This window comes from Amblyomma americanum, chromosome 4, assembly GCF_052857255.1.
Source record: "Amblyomma americanum isolate KBUSLIRL-KWMA chromosome 4, ASM5285725v1, whole genome shotgun sequence".
NCBI lineage: Eukaryota > Metazoa > Arthropoda > Arachnida > Ixodida > Ixodidae > Amblyomma > Amblyomma americanum.
The window spans coordinates 199,242,060-199,255,516 of record NC_135500.1 but is presented as its reverse complement, the minus strand read 5'-3'; the positions used below and the strand labels follow the sequence as shown (position 1 = coordinate 199,255,516).

General features: G+C 43.1%; 1 protein-coding gene across 3 annotated transcripts; it reads left to right on the top strand.

Moving 5' to 3' along the window:
• Nucleotides 1-1,403: 1,403 nt before the first annotated feature.
• On the top strand, nucleotides 1,404-13,402 carry LOC144129017 (acyltransferase PGAP2-like). Of its 3 annotated transcripts, XM_077662885.1 has the most exons (7): nucleotides 1,431-1,778; nucleotides 3,315-3,561; nucleotides 4,288-4,394; nucleotides 4,464-4,572; nucleotides 5,930-6,063; nucleotides 10,215-10,321; nucleotides 13,114-13,218. In XM_077662885.1, exons 1-6 carry the CDS (start codon nucleotides 1,635-1,637, stop codon nucleotides 10,302-10,304), a joined length of 831 nt encoding a protein of 276 aa, XP_077519011.1. In that variant the 5' UTR covers nucleotides 1,431-1,634; the 3' UTR covers nucleotides 10,305-10,321; nucleotides 13,114-13,218. The 3 variants fall into 3 exon arrangements, 2 of the variants coding, with proteins under 2 accessions (XP_077519011.1, XP_077519012.1); XR_013313853.1 differs by lacking the exon at nucleotides 13,114-13,218 and having other exon boundaries at nucleotides 1,404-1,778; nucleotides 5,930-6,777; nucleotides 6,822-10,321; XM_077662886.1 differs by lacking the exon at nucleotides 10,215-10,321 and having other exon boundaries at nucleotides 13,114-13,402.
• Nucleotides 13,403-13,457: the final 55 nt, after the last annotated feature.

Below are 13,457 nucleotides of genomic sequence, written 5' to 3'. Positions count from 1 at the left end.
GGTGATGACGATGGTGCCGATACGTTACCGATGTCCTTTGTAAGGATCCGTCACTGCTCGAACTAGAGGGGAATAAAGAGAAAGAAAGGAATGCCTATTGAACGCTATGCCCACTTCTGTGCACAGAGCTGTGGTTCTGAAAAAAAAAAAGCCTTTACTTTTCGCCTGTAGTATGCCTACAGTTCCAGTTCGCTCCCACCAGCGTCATATAAATCTCATTCTCTCTATCAAGTTCTTCAGTAAAGATGTTTATTCCTCCTCCTCATGCCGTGAATAATAATTAATAATTGATTTTTGGGGAAAGAAAATGGCGCAGTATCAGAGGACACCTGAACCGCGCCGTAAGGGAATTCGGATAAAGGAGGGAGTGAAAGGAGAAAGAGGTGCTGTAGTGGAGGGCTCCGGAATAATTTCGACCACCTGGGGATCTTTAACGTGCACTGAAATCGCACAGCACACAGGCGCCTTAGCGTTTTGCCTCGCCATAAAACGCAGCCGCCGCGCGGTCAGGTTTGAACCCGGGAACTCCGGACCAGTGGTCGAGCGCCTTATAACCACTGAGCCACCGCGGCAGGTTCATGCCGTGAGGAAATGGAGCAGTATCTGTCTCACATCCCGGCTGACACCTGAACTGCGCCGTAAGAGAAGGGATAAAGGAGGGACTGAGTAAGAAAGGAAGAAAGAGGTGCCATTGTGGAGGTCTCCGGAATAATTGGGTATCTTTAACGTGCTCTGACATCGCACAGCACACGGGCACCTTTAGTGTTTCGCCTCCATCGAAACACGGCCGCCGCGGTCGGGTTCGAGCCCGGGTACTCCGGATCAGTAGCCGAGCGCCCTTAGTCCACGGAGCCACCGCGGCGGGTAAGGAAAAATGCAAAAATGCCCATGTGCTGTGCAACTTCAGTGTATGTTGGTATAGTACGTAGCTCTATGGTGGAGCTAGGGCTCCGGAATAATTTCGACCATCTTGCACTGACATCACACAGCACACATGCGTCTTTTGAGTTCGCCTCCATCGAAATACGGTATTCCGACGAAAAATACTTGCGAAAAAATAAAGAACACATGGAAGCCACGCATGAACCGAGCCAGAAAGAAATAGGCCCTCAGTTCCTCGGCGCTCGTTGTAGTCTTGTTCTTTCAGACATCTGCGCTTTCTATTTGTTTGATATTATTTCGTTATCACTGTTTCATAATATTTTTTTTTTGTTTTTAGACCGTGGCGAAGCGACTTGCTGAGTACGGAAACCACCGAGTTCCAGAGCTGCGCCTGCAAAATGTACTTTATGACTAAATGTAGTTGAAAAACGCGGCCGAAAAGTGGCGCTAGCATATTATTACTTCGGAAAGAGCAAGAAAAGAGAGAGAGGAACCAACGCCAGCCGACGCCCAACCCGATTGCTGGCGCTGCAGGCATTAAGAAGCTCATAGGGGAGCTCACTCATTTCGCACATTCCCCTGTTCCGGGGATGTTGTTATAGCGCCGTCAAAATTTCCGCCTTAAAGCCCAGTATTTCCTCAATATGCCCGCAAGTAGCAGCTACTTCGTGACACAGCTACACAATCTAAGTGTATTACTTCTTAAATTAGCTGTCTAGCATACTTTGCAAGGCATTCCGAAGGCGTCAACGATGGCTCAGCCGGTGGCGCTTGTCCGCGTACCGTTTCGGATATTTGCAGTGGTCACCGTGCTGTTTCCCTTTTTTTCATTCGTCTTCTGTGTTTTGTGGTCGTTGATGTTCAACTTCGCTGCGGTCACAGCAACGCACTGTGGGGTATGCATACTTTCTGCATCGTTTGTTTGTTTCTCAGTTTAGCTTCGCGTTGATGCTTCAGGATTGTCTTCCTGTGTGCATCGCGGAATGTGTTATTTCGGCTTGAGGTGCCATGTATACAGACAGACGTCCACATGTATCTGTGGGCCGGCTACCATCGTGTGCATGTGTACTACTAGCTGCTGCTCTCCACACGCTGCCACTGCCCTTCCCACTTTTCTCATTGCGTTCGTTTTGCGCGGTTTGGAGACGTGTTTTTAACAGACAGGTGTTTTTAACAGTTGTGTCCGCTTCGTCCTCGCTGCTGTTTCCGTCTTTGTTTTATGGCTTCTGGCACAGTTATTTTAAATGAGTGCAGAAGCTTTTTCTCTGCTTGTAGGAAAAACTGCGCACGCTCGTGTCACTGTTCTAAAGTGTATCTCTCAGTTGCGCGAACAAAAGTGCGCATGGTGTTTAACTTTAAAGTGAGGCAAAATGATACCGCAATATTAAACGCTGAGCTGAGTGTGGATCCTTTTAATGTAAAAGTTAGAATGTGGAATTGTAAATTCTGTTTGTGAACTTAGTGCGGCAGGACTAAATTTTGCCATTGAAGCGCATGCTGCAATGTGACATCGGTTTGAAAAAAAAAAATTGTCGAGGCCAGGCGCCGTGAGCCAAAGTTCGTGGTGAACGTTTGCAGGAGGAAGACTCGCTAATGGAACAAACCCTTTGATACAGTAGGTCCTGCTAGTAGCGAAAGGATATATGCTCCTGGATCACTTTCTATTTTTTTTCTCTCTCTGTTTTACGTGCTGTTTAGCCACTAGTGGGATATGCAAACATTTTACAGCATTTTAATAAATGATACGCTAATTAACAGATTGCATTGAGACAACCAGATGCTAAAGAAACACGGAGAGCAAATCACTGCTAAGTATGACTTCCTTCTGTTTCGTACAACATATTTCCTCAACGAATTTTAGTTTCCGTCTTGTACGTGGGAGGTGCCAGGTCAACCCTCAGTGCTGCCAGGTACCGACTGGTGATACTATGGGTACAAGCTTTCCCCTGGCCTGGTGCTCAGCTTCTCTTGGGGGGGAATGCTGTTGAAAATGGGTCTGACCCCACCTTGTGTAGAAAAACATGCCTTATGCCATTGAGCTGTTTCGTCATAGCTGCCCTTGCGCCATAAAAATTTGTCGTGTTTTAGTTCATGTCAGATGTTACCTGTCCTGAAGTTGCACTGCACGCTGTAGTAAAGCTGCACTAAGGCACTTGGCTGGTTGTCTATGAACGGCACAGCCTTTGCCCTGCTGTCTTCGTTTGTTTCAAAGAATACTGTACTCAAGAAGAGCTGTGACCTGACGCTTGGAGTGCATTGAAGAGTCACAGGTTATTTTTATTTATAACTTGAAATGTTGCAGTGCAGTATTTGGATAGTTATTCATGATTTGAAATATAAAACGCTACATATTATTTCTTCGAGCTTATTACTGCACAGAGTATTAGCTCTGCACTTCTGTGTCACACTGTGTTCCTGAACTGATGTTGCAGGTGGCAAATTTTCTTCCGTCCATCAGCGCAGCGATAGGAGGCCACACTCCGCAGCGCTACATCTGGCGTTCTGGTATTGCGCTGCACGCTGCGCCTAGGCTGCTAGTTAGTGTCATGTACTATCGCTACTACCAAGGCATGCTCGACATCCAGCATCAGTATGTTGCCCGAATATCCTGGTGCCTAAACACTGTTGAGGTCCTTTGTCTGCTGGGCCTTACAAATGTTTCATCTACTGAAAATTATGGCAAGTTTTCATGTTTTTCTTTTTTTTTCTATTGTTTTGGACATTATTTTAGCCATGTGGAAGTTAGCTAAGTGCCTGGCAGTTTAAGTCATTAGGCACACTGGCACTGGAAGAGGCCTTTTAGATAGGAACTGGAAGTAACCATATAGATTCTCCCTTAATGTAGTGCTGTATTCAAGTATGTGTTGGTTCTGTGAACAGAAAAGTTTGTGGCTTCTTTACGCACATACTGTTATCCTTGGAACCACTAGAACATAAGTCGGCATTTAGAGTTTTCTGATTCCGCAGAATGTTTATGATAAGCAGCTGTTGTCAAGGAACACCAAGGTTTATCAGATGCTGAAATTGCAGTTCTAATACAATACTGTTGTGAAGTTTGTCTGTGTGTGGAATAGTGATGCTCAGGTAAACGAGCCAAGTAAAATAGGTTTCTTTAGACACAACGTGGAGGAACAAATTTTTATTGCTTTTATTTTGAAGTTAAATAAAGTGAATCATGGCTTATTGGTACGAGTTCTTAGTCAGCGAGTACAACAAATAAAGCATACGTCTTCCTTTTCTACCATTTCAGTTAACACTGCAATGAAACCGAGTTATCTTAGCATGTTGTTGCCAGTACAGATTATTAAATTTGTTTCTACAGCTATTCTTGTTGTTCAGTGTAAGGAAGAATCTTGGAAGACTTAGTGCATAATTTTTCGCTTATTACCGTTTTCTTTTTTGCAGCTGCCCATGAAAAGATGTTCATAACGTTTGTAACTTGTTCACTTTTATACATGATGTTGTGCTGTGTTATGCCGGGCCTTGGAAAAAGACGCTCTCTCTCGGCAATGGTAAGCACAACCACTGTCTGCGGTCATGATTGCGCTCACTTATTGTGCTCGTTTTTGTTCTCTCTGCAGGAAGCATATTCCCTGAAGGTGAAAAAACGGCTCACAATAGTGTCCATCGTTCTTTCCATTGTGTGCTGCTACTTTTTTGTTCGACATACCAAGCACTGTGAGCCAGGAAGTAAGTGCTGCTCATTGCCAGTTTAAGAAAAATTCAGTTACCTAGTGAAATGGGAAGTTGTCATCATTGTTCACTTTGTAAGCAATTAAAGGTGAATGATTTTTTTAATGATGTAAAGACCTCGTGATGACAGATGACTTCATAGTTTTGCACGTAATTTATACATGAAGCATCGTGGGGGCTCGTTACAGCCTCTATATGCAATACCTTGCTTCTATAATCAACAGAAGTGCCCGAACAATTCTTGTTTTTAGACAAAGTAATTTCGGTGAGCAACACAGAACTTTGAAGTCTACTAATAGTTGGTGTGCAGCAACTGTGTCATTTAAACTTGGACTGGTACTAGCTTCTTTTAAATGTGATGTCTGAAAATGATCACAAATGAGTAGGCACTTTACTTTTTATGTGAATTGAATGTAGAACACAGCTGCTACAACATGTGTGAAAGCATAGAGGTTTGGCAGAATGCTACAAGATATCTTTTCATGTTTACAGCGGTTGTTAACACTGAGCCACGGTCCGCAGCATACGTATTACTCCTCTAGCCAGTCACAAAAGTAAACAAAATAAGCTTTTTAATGTTCGACTATTAAACAAGCCAGGTATCAAAATTTTAGAGCTTATAACTTTTTCTCGTGTTTAGCTTCTTGTTTAAGTGACAAGAGAAGTTTCAACAACGGACTACTTTTTTTGTCGTGGAGGAAATCTGTGCGCCGGTCCTGAATGTGGGTGGAGCTTCAATGCATACTTAAGTTGTATCCGACCATGCTTAGAATGTAAATTGATATCTTTCGGTTGAACACTTTGACAAAATTGTCAGCTGCAGTGTACTGTAAGACACTGAGCAACTACTGTGTATGTTCCCATTCTGTTAATGGCACAGCACCACAACTTCTGATTGCATGTCACAGCTTGTCTCGCACCTTTCTAAAGAGCGATGTTGGCTCAGAAGCACCTAAACGCAGGACCTAAAAAGCAACATACACACAAGGAAGGATCATAAATAATTTGTGTGCAGTTATTTTTTAGCATTGAAAAATCAAGAGAAAAAAGTTGCTTGCTGTGGGGGAGTTCAGTTTGGTGTCAAAAAGTGCAGAGCTTATCCTCTAAAACACAGCACTGATAAATGGACTTTCACCTAACGTTGTTATCAGTTCTCGTGAAATCTTCCTTTTTTGCCGTTGGTGGCACTGTATAACCAGAGATTGTGGTTTGCTGATGACAGGACAGAATGGCATCTGTGCCACCGCCCCCGATGTGCTAGCCTTGACTGTTGCTGAGAAATTAATGGTGTTGTGTACAAATAGTTACCTTTTGCTGACAGTTCATATTGCTTGTCCACTTTTTTCTTTTTCAGTGTACACGCTGTTTGCTGCTGCCGAATACATTGTGGTGCTATGCAACATGGGTTTCCACATGACCGCCTATTGGGACTTTGCTGACAAGTCGTTTTATGTTTCAGAACTCCCACGTGAAACTGAGGAGGACAAGGTCAGCTGATTGGCTGCCGCATAGCGTGCTGGCAGATCTCTAAGATGCCCTTATTCCTGTTAAATAGCAAGTAATGGGTGGCCTGGCTCCGCTTATGTATATGCAGCATACATCAACAACTACGTACTCTCGGTTTGTGCATATGCTCTATGCCAGCTGCGCAGTGATCTGAGTGTTCACATGCCTGCAGTCTTTCCAGCACGTTTGCCTAACCATTACTCTCATGGGATGCTGGTTGGAAGCAAACAGAAGTGATGTGACACCACGCTGAATGTGCCAAGCTGTGTCTTGAAGCAAGCCTGCATCAGCTCACAGCACTGAGTTGATGGGCTGTCCGTGTAGCATGTAACTTGGCACGCCATGGAGACTGTGGGCAATGTGCCACTCTGACAAAAACCCACATGTCCACGGCAGACTTAAAGGGCTACAGAAAGAGGTATTTGAGCTTGGCTGTAAAATGCTTGCACTATGTAGAGTACAGGCCACCGAGCGTCCATGCCGCGTACAAGACCTCAGAAGCGGGCAGGAAATTTACAACACATTTTTAAAAATTTCCGCTTTCGCACCTCGCGGCAACGCGCGGTGCCAGTCTTTCGCACGAAAACCTAGCAGACGACGTCACGTCTTGCAAATGACGTCAGCAGCCGGGGGTTATCTTTGGTTCACAGCGCCGAACTCTTTCAGACGTCACGCGCTACAGCGGCCGCGGCAGAGGTAGGGGAGCGGCCGCGGCAGAGGTAGGGGAGCGGCCGAGTGAGTGGGGCCAGCGGAGGAGCGCCGCCGTTTTGGCGTGCGAGAGGAGAGGGAAAGGTGCAAAGACGCAGAAGTTGAAACTTAGTCTGCATATAACTCAGCTTCCACAAAACGCATTAAAATAATTCTTGCTGGGGAATAATTATTAACTGTCGTCTTTTAACATCCCAGACATATCGCACCTTTATTGAAACCCCCTTTCTGGGTCCCTTTAAGATTCTACCCATTGTACTAGATAAGGCATTGTCTGTTGTTTTTGGCAAGGTGTACGCCTGCTTATTGAAATTTTTTTTTTTACAAAAGCAGCAGTGGCACAGAATCAAGCATACCAAAATTCAAGCGCTTGTAGAGAGGTTCTTGGCACTGAAAGCCACTCTTATGTATGCTTTTAAAGGCTAAAAGATTGAAATAGTGAAGGAAGGCTTCATTTTTCTCAGGTTTGGCAGTGACACACCAAGCCAAACACAGATGGCGTCAGAGGAACAGGGAAAATGAAAATCCTTGTTTAACATTTGTATTCGATAGTCATTTCTGTCGTAGAATGCATTTCGTAGGAATGTGAAATTAAGTTCACAAGCAGAGAGCAGCTTAACTAGAACCAGTATCAGTGAAAATTGCCAGCATTTTGGAGCTGAATTAGACTCCTTGCCCATCGGTGCCATGCATGTTCATTTGAGTATTCGTACTGGTTTATAATGCCAGAGTTTTTCAGTGCCAAGTTAATGCATTGCTATTGAAGCTAAAAGGCATGAATAAAACAACGCAAAAGAACTAAGCATGAAGAAAAGGCACCCAAAACGCTTGTGCTAATTTTTTTTTTTGTGCCTAGTGCTCTTGTCTGTGTACCCATATCTCCATTCATGCCTCTTTGGCCTTTAGTAGTAGGATAACTGTTGAGTTTGCCTTATGTCCATTGTTTGCCATCACATGACATGCCACTGTATGTACAGTTGTCCACACACCTATCTAGAGCACTCGAATGGTGCACCGGGGAGTATGCTTGTGTCATTTGTGAGTGGCCTAGGCCTCGAATCCTGACCTTATTGTGCATGAACATTCCTGTGGATTGTGTTTCACTCCTCATATTTTTAAAAGCTGTATCGGGCCTATCAGGCTGCGGTGATTGGCATAAATGCAGAACAGAGCACCGGTCAAGCACTGTGGACAAATGTGTGGACGACTGCACTAGGCAGCATGTGTATGGATCTGCTAATGCGCTGGATATGCCAGGATTCAAGGAAGGATTACCTATTTGATTAGTTTTGAGGTTGACAATATGTTCATTTTAAGGTCAGAAGTGTGGTCGTGGCCCAGAGTTTAGTTTGCGACAGCATTTTGCTGAAGTCATTTTTTGTTCTAACATCTCGACTGCAGAAATCACTTCTGTGGCGACTTGCGAAGAATAGGCTGAGTTCACCTTTGAATTGTTGAGAGACTTTCATTGAGATTTCTCGGGATCTTGTTGCTTTCTGCTTATATATTTTTTTCTGTTTCCCAGTCATGTAAGATTTCGTGAGCTATCCAGCGCCTCCTCTGTTAGTTTCAATGCCAGCTGCATCGCTTGCTTCACAGTGGGTTCCCTTTGGGTGCCTTCATTCAGTTAGTTGCTGCAAAGCAGTACTAGCCATGTGGAGTGACTCTAGGAGTGGCTACTTGCACTGGTCCTGGTCTCTGGGGCTGCTTGTGGCTGTCTCAGTTCATCGCTAAGCAACACATGCTGCTGGGCAAGTTGGTTTGTTTCCATGTTTGCAGGACTCGGCGCAAGAAAGAACGGAACACAAGAACAAGGACAACAGGATGGAGCACTGGCCAGCGCTCCGTCCTGTCGTCCTTGTTCTTGTGTTTCGTTCTTGCGCTGAGTCCTGCAAAATCAGTTCATCTCTGTTTCATCGTATGGTGCCACCAAGTCAGTTCGGTCTCCCACAGCAGGGAGCAGCTGCAAAGGCTAGCCAACAGGGAAGAGTAAGAAAGGGGATAGGAGAGTGCCTTGATCGGTCGGATGAGCTGTATCTGACTGGCATTGAAAAAAAAAAAGAAGAGGGAAACGGGCCATATTATGGTTCATGCTACTGAAAGACCACTTCCAGGCGCTGAAAGTGCATGTGCTTTTGTGCACAGTCCGGCTTTGAAAAAAATCGTCATTTTTAACTACGTTAGAGTACACATGGCTCTTCCTTGTCTGCTGTGAGAAGTTTGTGTAGTCATCTGTTCGAAAGCCTTGGTGGTGCGCACACAGTACAAGAATATATGTGGGTATGAATTTTCTTATTAAATGCTGGATGCCTATCTTGTGGGGTGCAGCATAGTTAGGATAGCACAACTCTGAAGACGACCATTGCAGAGTGAATGCAAGAGGATCCCACATTTTAATGCGAAGGCATTTCTTGTCTCATGAGTGCCGTGTACAGGACCTGTTGGCAAAACGTGTCTGCACGAGCTAAATCATCCATTATTGGGGTAATTAATAGAATAGATGAGTTAATTGTTATGTAAGCATGAATGAATAATTAAGTTATCAAATTGATTGACTAAGTATGCAATTAATTGGACAAAGTAGTTAGCTGTCATAAATTATTTGAATTGTTGCATTAATCAAATCAAATTATTCAGCCCTCACAAATGACCAATTGGGGAATTGCTACAATAATTAGTTTAATTAGTGAATTACTACATATCTGTTGGTAATTCAATCAAATTGATGAATTATGTACTGAATTAGTTAATCGGTTGAACTAATTAATTAGTACTTTGGTGTGCCTACTAGACGCTCTAGCAACGGGACCCACGTCTTCAAATGTGTTAGAACCAAAGTTAAGAGCGGAAACGCGATTTAGAAACGGCAGAGGCACAAAGAAACGAACATGCAGCAACATCATCGGCAGCAGTAAGAGAAATGCTTTCACAATACTGCACCTTAGCAGACTAAGTGCACCCCTGGAATTCTTTAGCAGTTCTAACAAGTTGCAGATTTGATTGCAGAGGATGAGCCCACTTTCAAATCTCTCTCGATCTTTATAAAGGAGGTGTGAATCTGTTTAGCTTTGCTTCGTGCTAGGCAAAAGTGATGAAATGTTTGTTTCCATGTTAATACATTTTAAATGTAGCTTTGCAGTGGCTATTTTGGGGTTATTTTTGGAGGTCTTTTGGTATAGAATTTACATTTGCCATGGCAGTATTTGTAAAGAGGCTGTTAGTGCTAATGCTAGGCATGTATGTAGCAGCCTTCGTAAGGGGCAAGCCTTCGACTGCATATTATTTCGATTGCCCTGTGCCTTCGGAGACTTCAGAATTTTTGTGCTTTTTACTTTACCGGTGAACTGACTGCCTCATTCGTCTTTGTACTAGAAGCATCACTAAACTTGCTATCACAGAGGTTACTCGTGTATGATCTTGTGCAGTGCCGAAGCCGATTTATGCTAAAAGCTCGGAGAAAACGGCCGAAATTGTGCACTAACCAATATTTATTAGAAACGGAGAGCCACATTTAAGTCTGGAACAATGGCAGGTAAATATTTTGGCTAATGGTGGTGTTGGGCAATGAAAAATATTTATCATTGCATTCCAAGCATATCTGCTATTCTACTTCACTCTTCGTACACATTTTTTGTGTAGTGGCTGTTGCACAGAACATCATGTTACTTTTGCAACAAGTGCGCATTGTGCATGTCTGTGATGCTGCACATGTCAGGTTAGCAATGCATGTCTTGCGTGAAATTTCTTCAGGTGCACCTGAACTGCGCTTTTTACTTAATCTCAAGAGAGCTTCAAGGCACTTGAAGATACTGCAAATTTTGGACATTTGTTAGATCTTTTATTTGGAGGTGTAGCACATCTCTGTTTTGCTGCTTGGCCAAACTTTATTTGTGTAAACGTATATCTGGAAGCTCCTTTTTTGTGTCTTTGGTACAAGGTGGTGGTGTGCGACTGTACAAAAGCACTGTTTTTCTTGGTTATTGCTCTTTTATTTGTTGGTTGGCACACAACAGTTAGTGGTGGCGTCTTGTACTTTCAGTGGTCCTTTGTGCACTGTTGGTGAAATTATCTTGGCTAGCACCTTATCACTGTAGTTGTGGTCAGAGCATGACCTGGTAATGGCCAGCTGCTGTGAACCGTCATGCCTGCTCTTTGAAGCATTTGGCAGGTTGTGAGCACCCGCGACTCTAGTCACCACAATGGCGTCTTGACGCTAGTTTTCACTTTTCCTTCATTGTGACTGGGCATGACCGTAAACTTCTCGGCGGATAGGTGACGTGTGCTCAAAGCATAACCTAAATCATTCAAAACGTTTTGTGCAGCAGAAACAACACTCTACTTGCTTGTCTGGTGAGAAGTACCCTAGGACAAGCATCTGTCAATTGAATCTCTGAGAGTTCGATCTTTCTTGAGAATAGGGTATTCCTGCCTTTAGGGAATGCTAATTGCAGGCACATGCCTGCTTGGGGTTGTGGTTTTGAGCAGAGGAAGTATTCTCAGGGAGACTTGCTTAGCCTGAAAACTGAAAACAAATGATCTTGGGCATTTTTCCATATCTCTGGCTATGTAAATAATCACCTTTTTAAATTTTTTTTATTGAACTGTACTCTGTTCTAGTTTTAATGTCAAGTACAATGTGTATTATCAGGCATTTTTTGTTGCATATGAAATATTAGCCTTCAATTAAGCAGTTCAGATATCTAGGTGTGTAAATTGTCTGGTTTTGTATGTAAATAAGTACTTGAGGCTTTAAATGTGTTCATAAGCACATGTTGTGGTGCGCAGTAAATTTATGTTGTTTTTTAAAGCTTCACAATGTGTAAACACTGAGAACTTGATCAGAATTTATGCTCAAGTTGCATCTTTGCAGATCTTGCCTGTTTAATGTGCATTACTGAAGAAGCATAATGAATGACTAATTTTCGATGGACAACTGGTTAACGTACACCTTACTTTCTGAAGCTCTTGTTGGTGCAGCCGTTGCAACTTTTCAAACCTGTTGCTTGTTTCACTTTATAACATTTTTTTCTTGGAACACCTGGCTTCAATGAGCGGAAAAATTCTGCAAGGCTAGTACGGTCAATGAACGCAATGTGGGCATGTGACCTCTTCTGAATTAGCTTTGTTGTACTGTGTATTCTTCAAAAGTTACTCAAGAAATGGTAATAGTGCAGGCACTGCTACGGCTTTTATCGGAAAGCATCCGAAAAGTCCTCCCAGAGGGCACCATGCATGTCCAAATACATCAGAGGTCGAGCTCTCGGGATATTGCACCTAATTTGTTGATGGCTGTACAGGTGCCCACAGTTTTAAAAACACTGATGTCACAGAAAGTTTAAACATGCAGTCAATGAACCAAGTTTGCTGAAATTATTCTGACGATCTCTACTACAGCCTGTCATAGCCCATGGGTAGTTGTCATTCATTATACCACCATACACTGTACCTTACTATACTGTACTAAAGAATGAAAGTTGTGATCTGCACGTCCCTACGAGATGTGCACAGTGTACTCACCAAGGTCAGACAGCTAGAAAATCTTTCATGGCTGCTGTGTTCCGAAAACTTTTGTGAGCACCTGTACACCATCTCCCTTTGGGCCCCACAAATTTGTTTATTCAAAGTTTGTTGCTTTCATAGTTGCATACTTTCGGCTGTTGAATGCCAAAGTGATTTTTTGTGTGCCTGAATATTCTATCGTGCATAACTTCATAGCACTATGGCAAATTGTCATTTTCTTCTGGGGTGCTGTGAATGTCCAGTAATAAAAGAGCTTGGTCCCACTTCACATACAAGACTCTGTTTCATGCCAAACCTCCTTAACAAATTGGGAAATTGAATGTTTTTAGTTTATCAGGCTTAGGAGCAAGTAATTTCGTGCCTATCCCTATTTGCTGGGCAGGCGGTTGATTACGGACATGCCCGTGAAAAGTTACATGACCACAAGTTCCAGCGAGGTCTGTATGTTGGCATACAAGAAAGCTGTTCTTATATATACCAAATGGCAAGCGTTTACTCAAATTTTTATTTTTGTCTTGCCTTACTATAACACTTGTCAGGAGCATTACTGTCTAGATCCCAGTTTTATTTGGCAACAACAATGGCTATAAGAGCAGTCGAGAGGGCACAGACTAATCACTGTTTTATTAAATATTAAACGATGACACTCATATTACCAAACCTCACTTATTCAGTTTTCCTTCGCTGCTTATCGTATGGTATGTGGTTCATGACTCACATTGATTTGCTTTCACTATCCTTATTGCAAAAGTATGAGATAAGCATATGTAGACGCAATTTCAATCGTACACTATCTCCTTGCAGGAACCACTGTTGACAATGAACCAAGAAGTTTGATCGATTGCAGCGAAGAAATCTCGGGAGCATTAATAACAGCATGTTAGACAAGACCAAGTGCTTTGGCAACATCCCCATAGCCGAAGTGTGCCCCATCTCACTCACCAGCACATTTTGGGCAAACAACACAAGATGGTGTTGAAATTTTTAGCGTTGTGCCTTTCACAAAAGGTGTACCTGAGGGACCTACGCGACAGCAAAATTTCTTTCACGCCTGCGAATAAAACTCTTTAGACTTGTCAGTGTTACTGAAGAATTTCAGGAGTCAAAGTTGCCCGTTTTTTGAGATTGAAAACATGTTCTGTGATAAA

What these genes read in the sequence shown, in the direction of transcription:
- LOC144129017 (XM_077662885.1), top strand. Translation starts at nt 1,635, where the DNA reads ATGGCTCAGCCGGTGGCGCTTGTCCGCGTACCGTTTCGGATATTTGCA. An exon ending in TTCATCTACTGAAAATTATG is followed by an intron (nt 3,562 to 4,287) that starts GCAAGTTTTCAT and finishes TCTTTTTTGCAG; the next exon opens with CTGCCCATGAAAAGATGTTC. An exon ending in GTGAAACTGAGGAGGACAAG is followed by an intron (nt 6,064 to 10,214) that starts GTCAGCTGATTG and finishes GATCTTGTGCAG; the next exon opens with TGCCGAAGCCGATTTATGCT.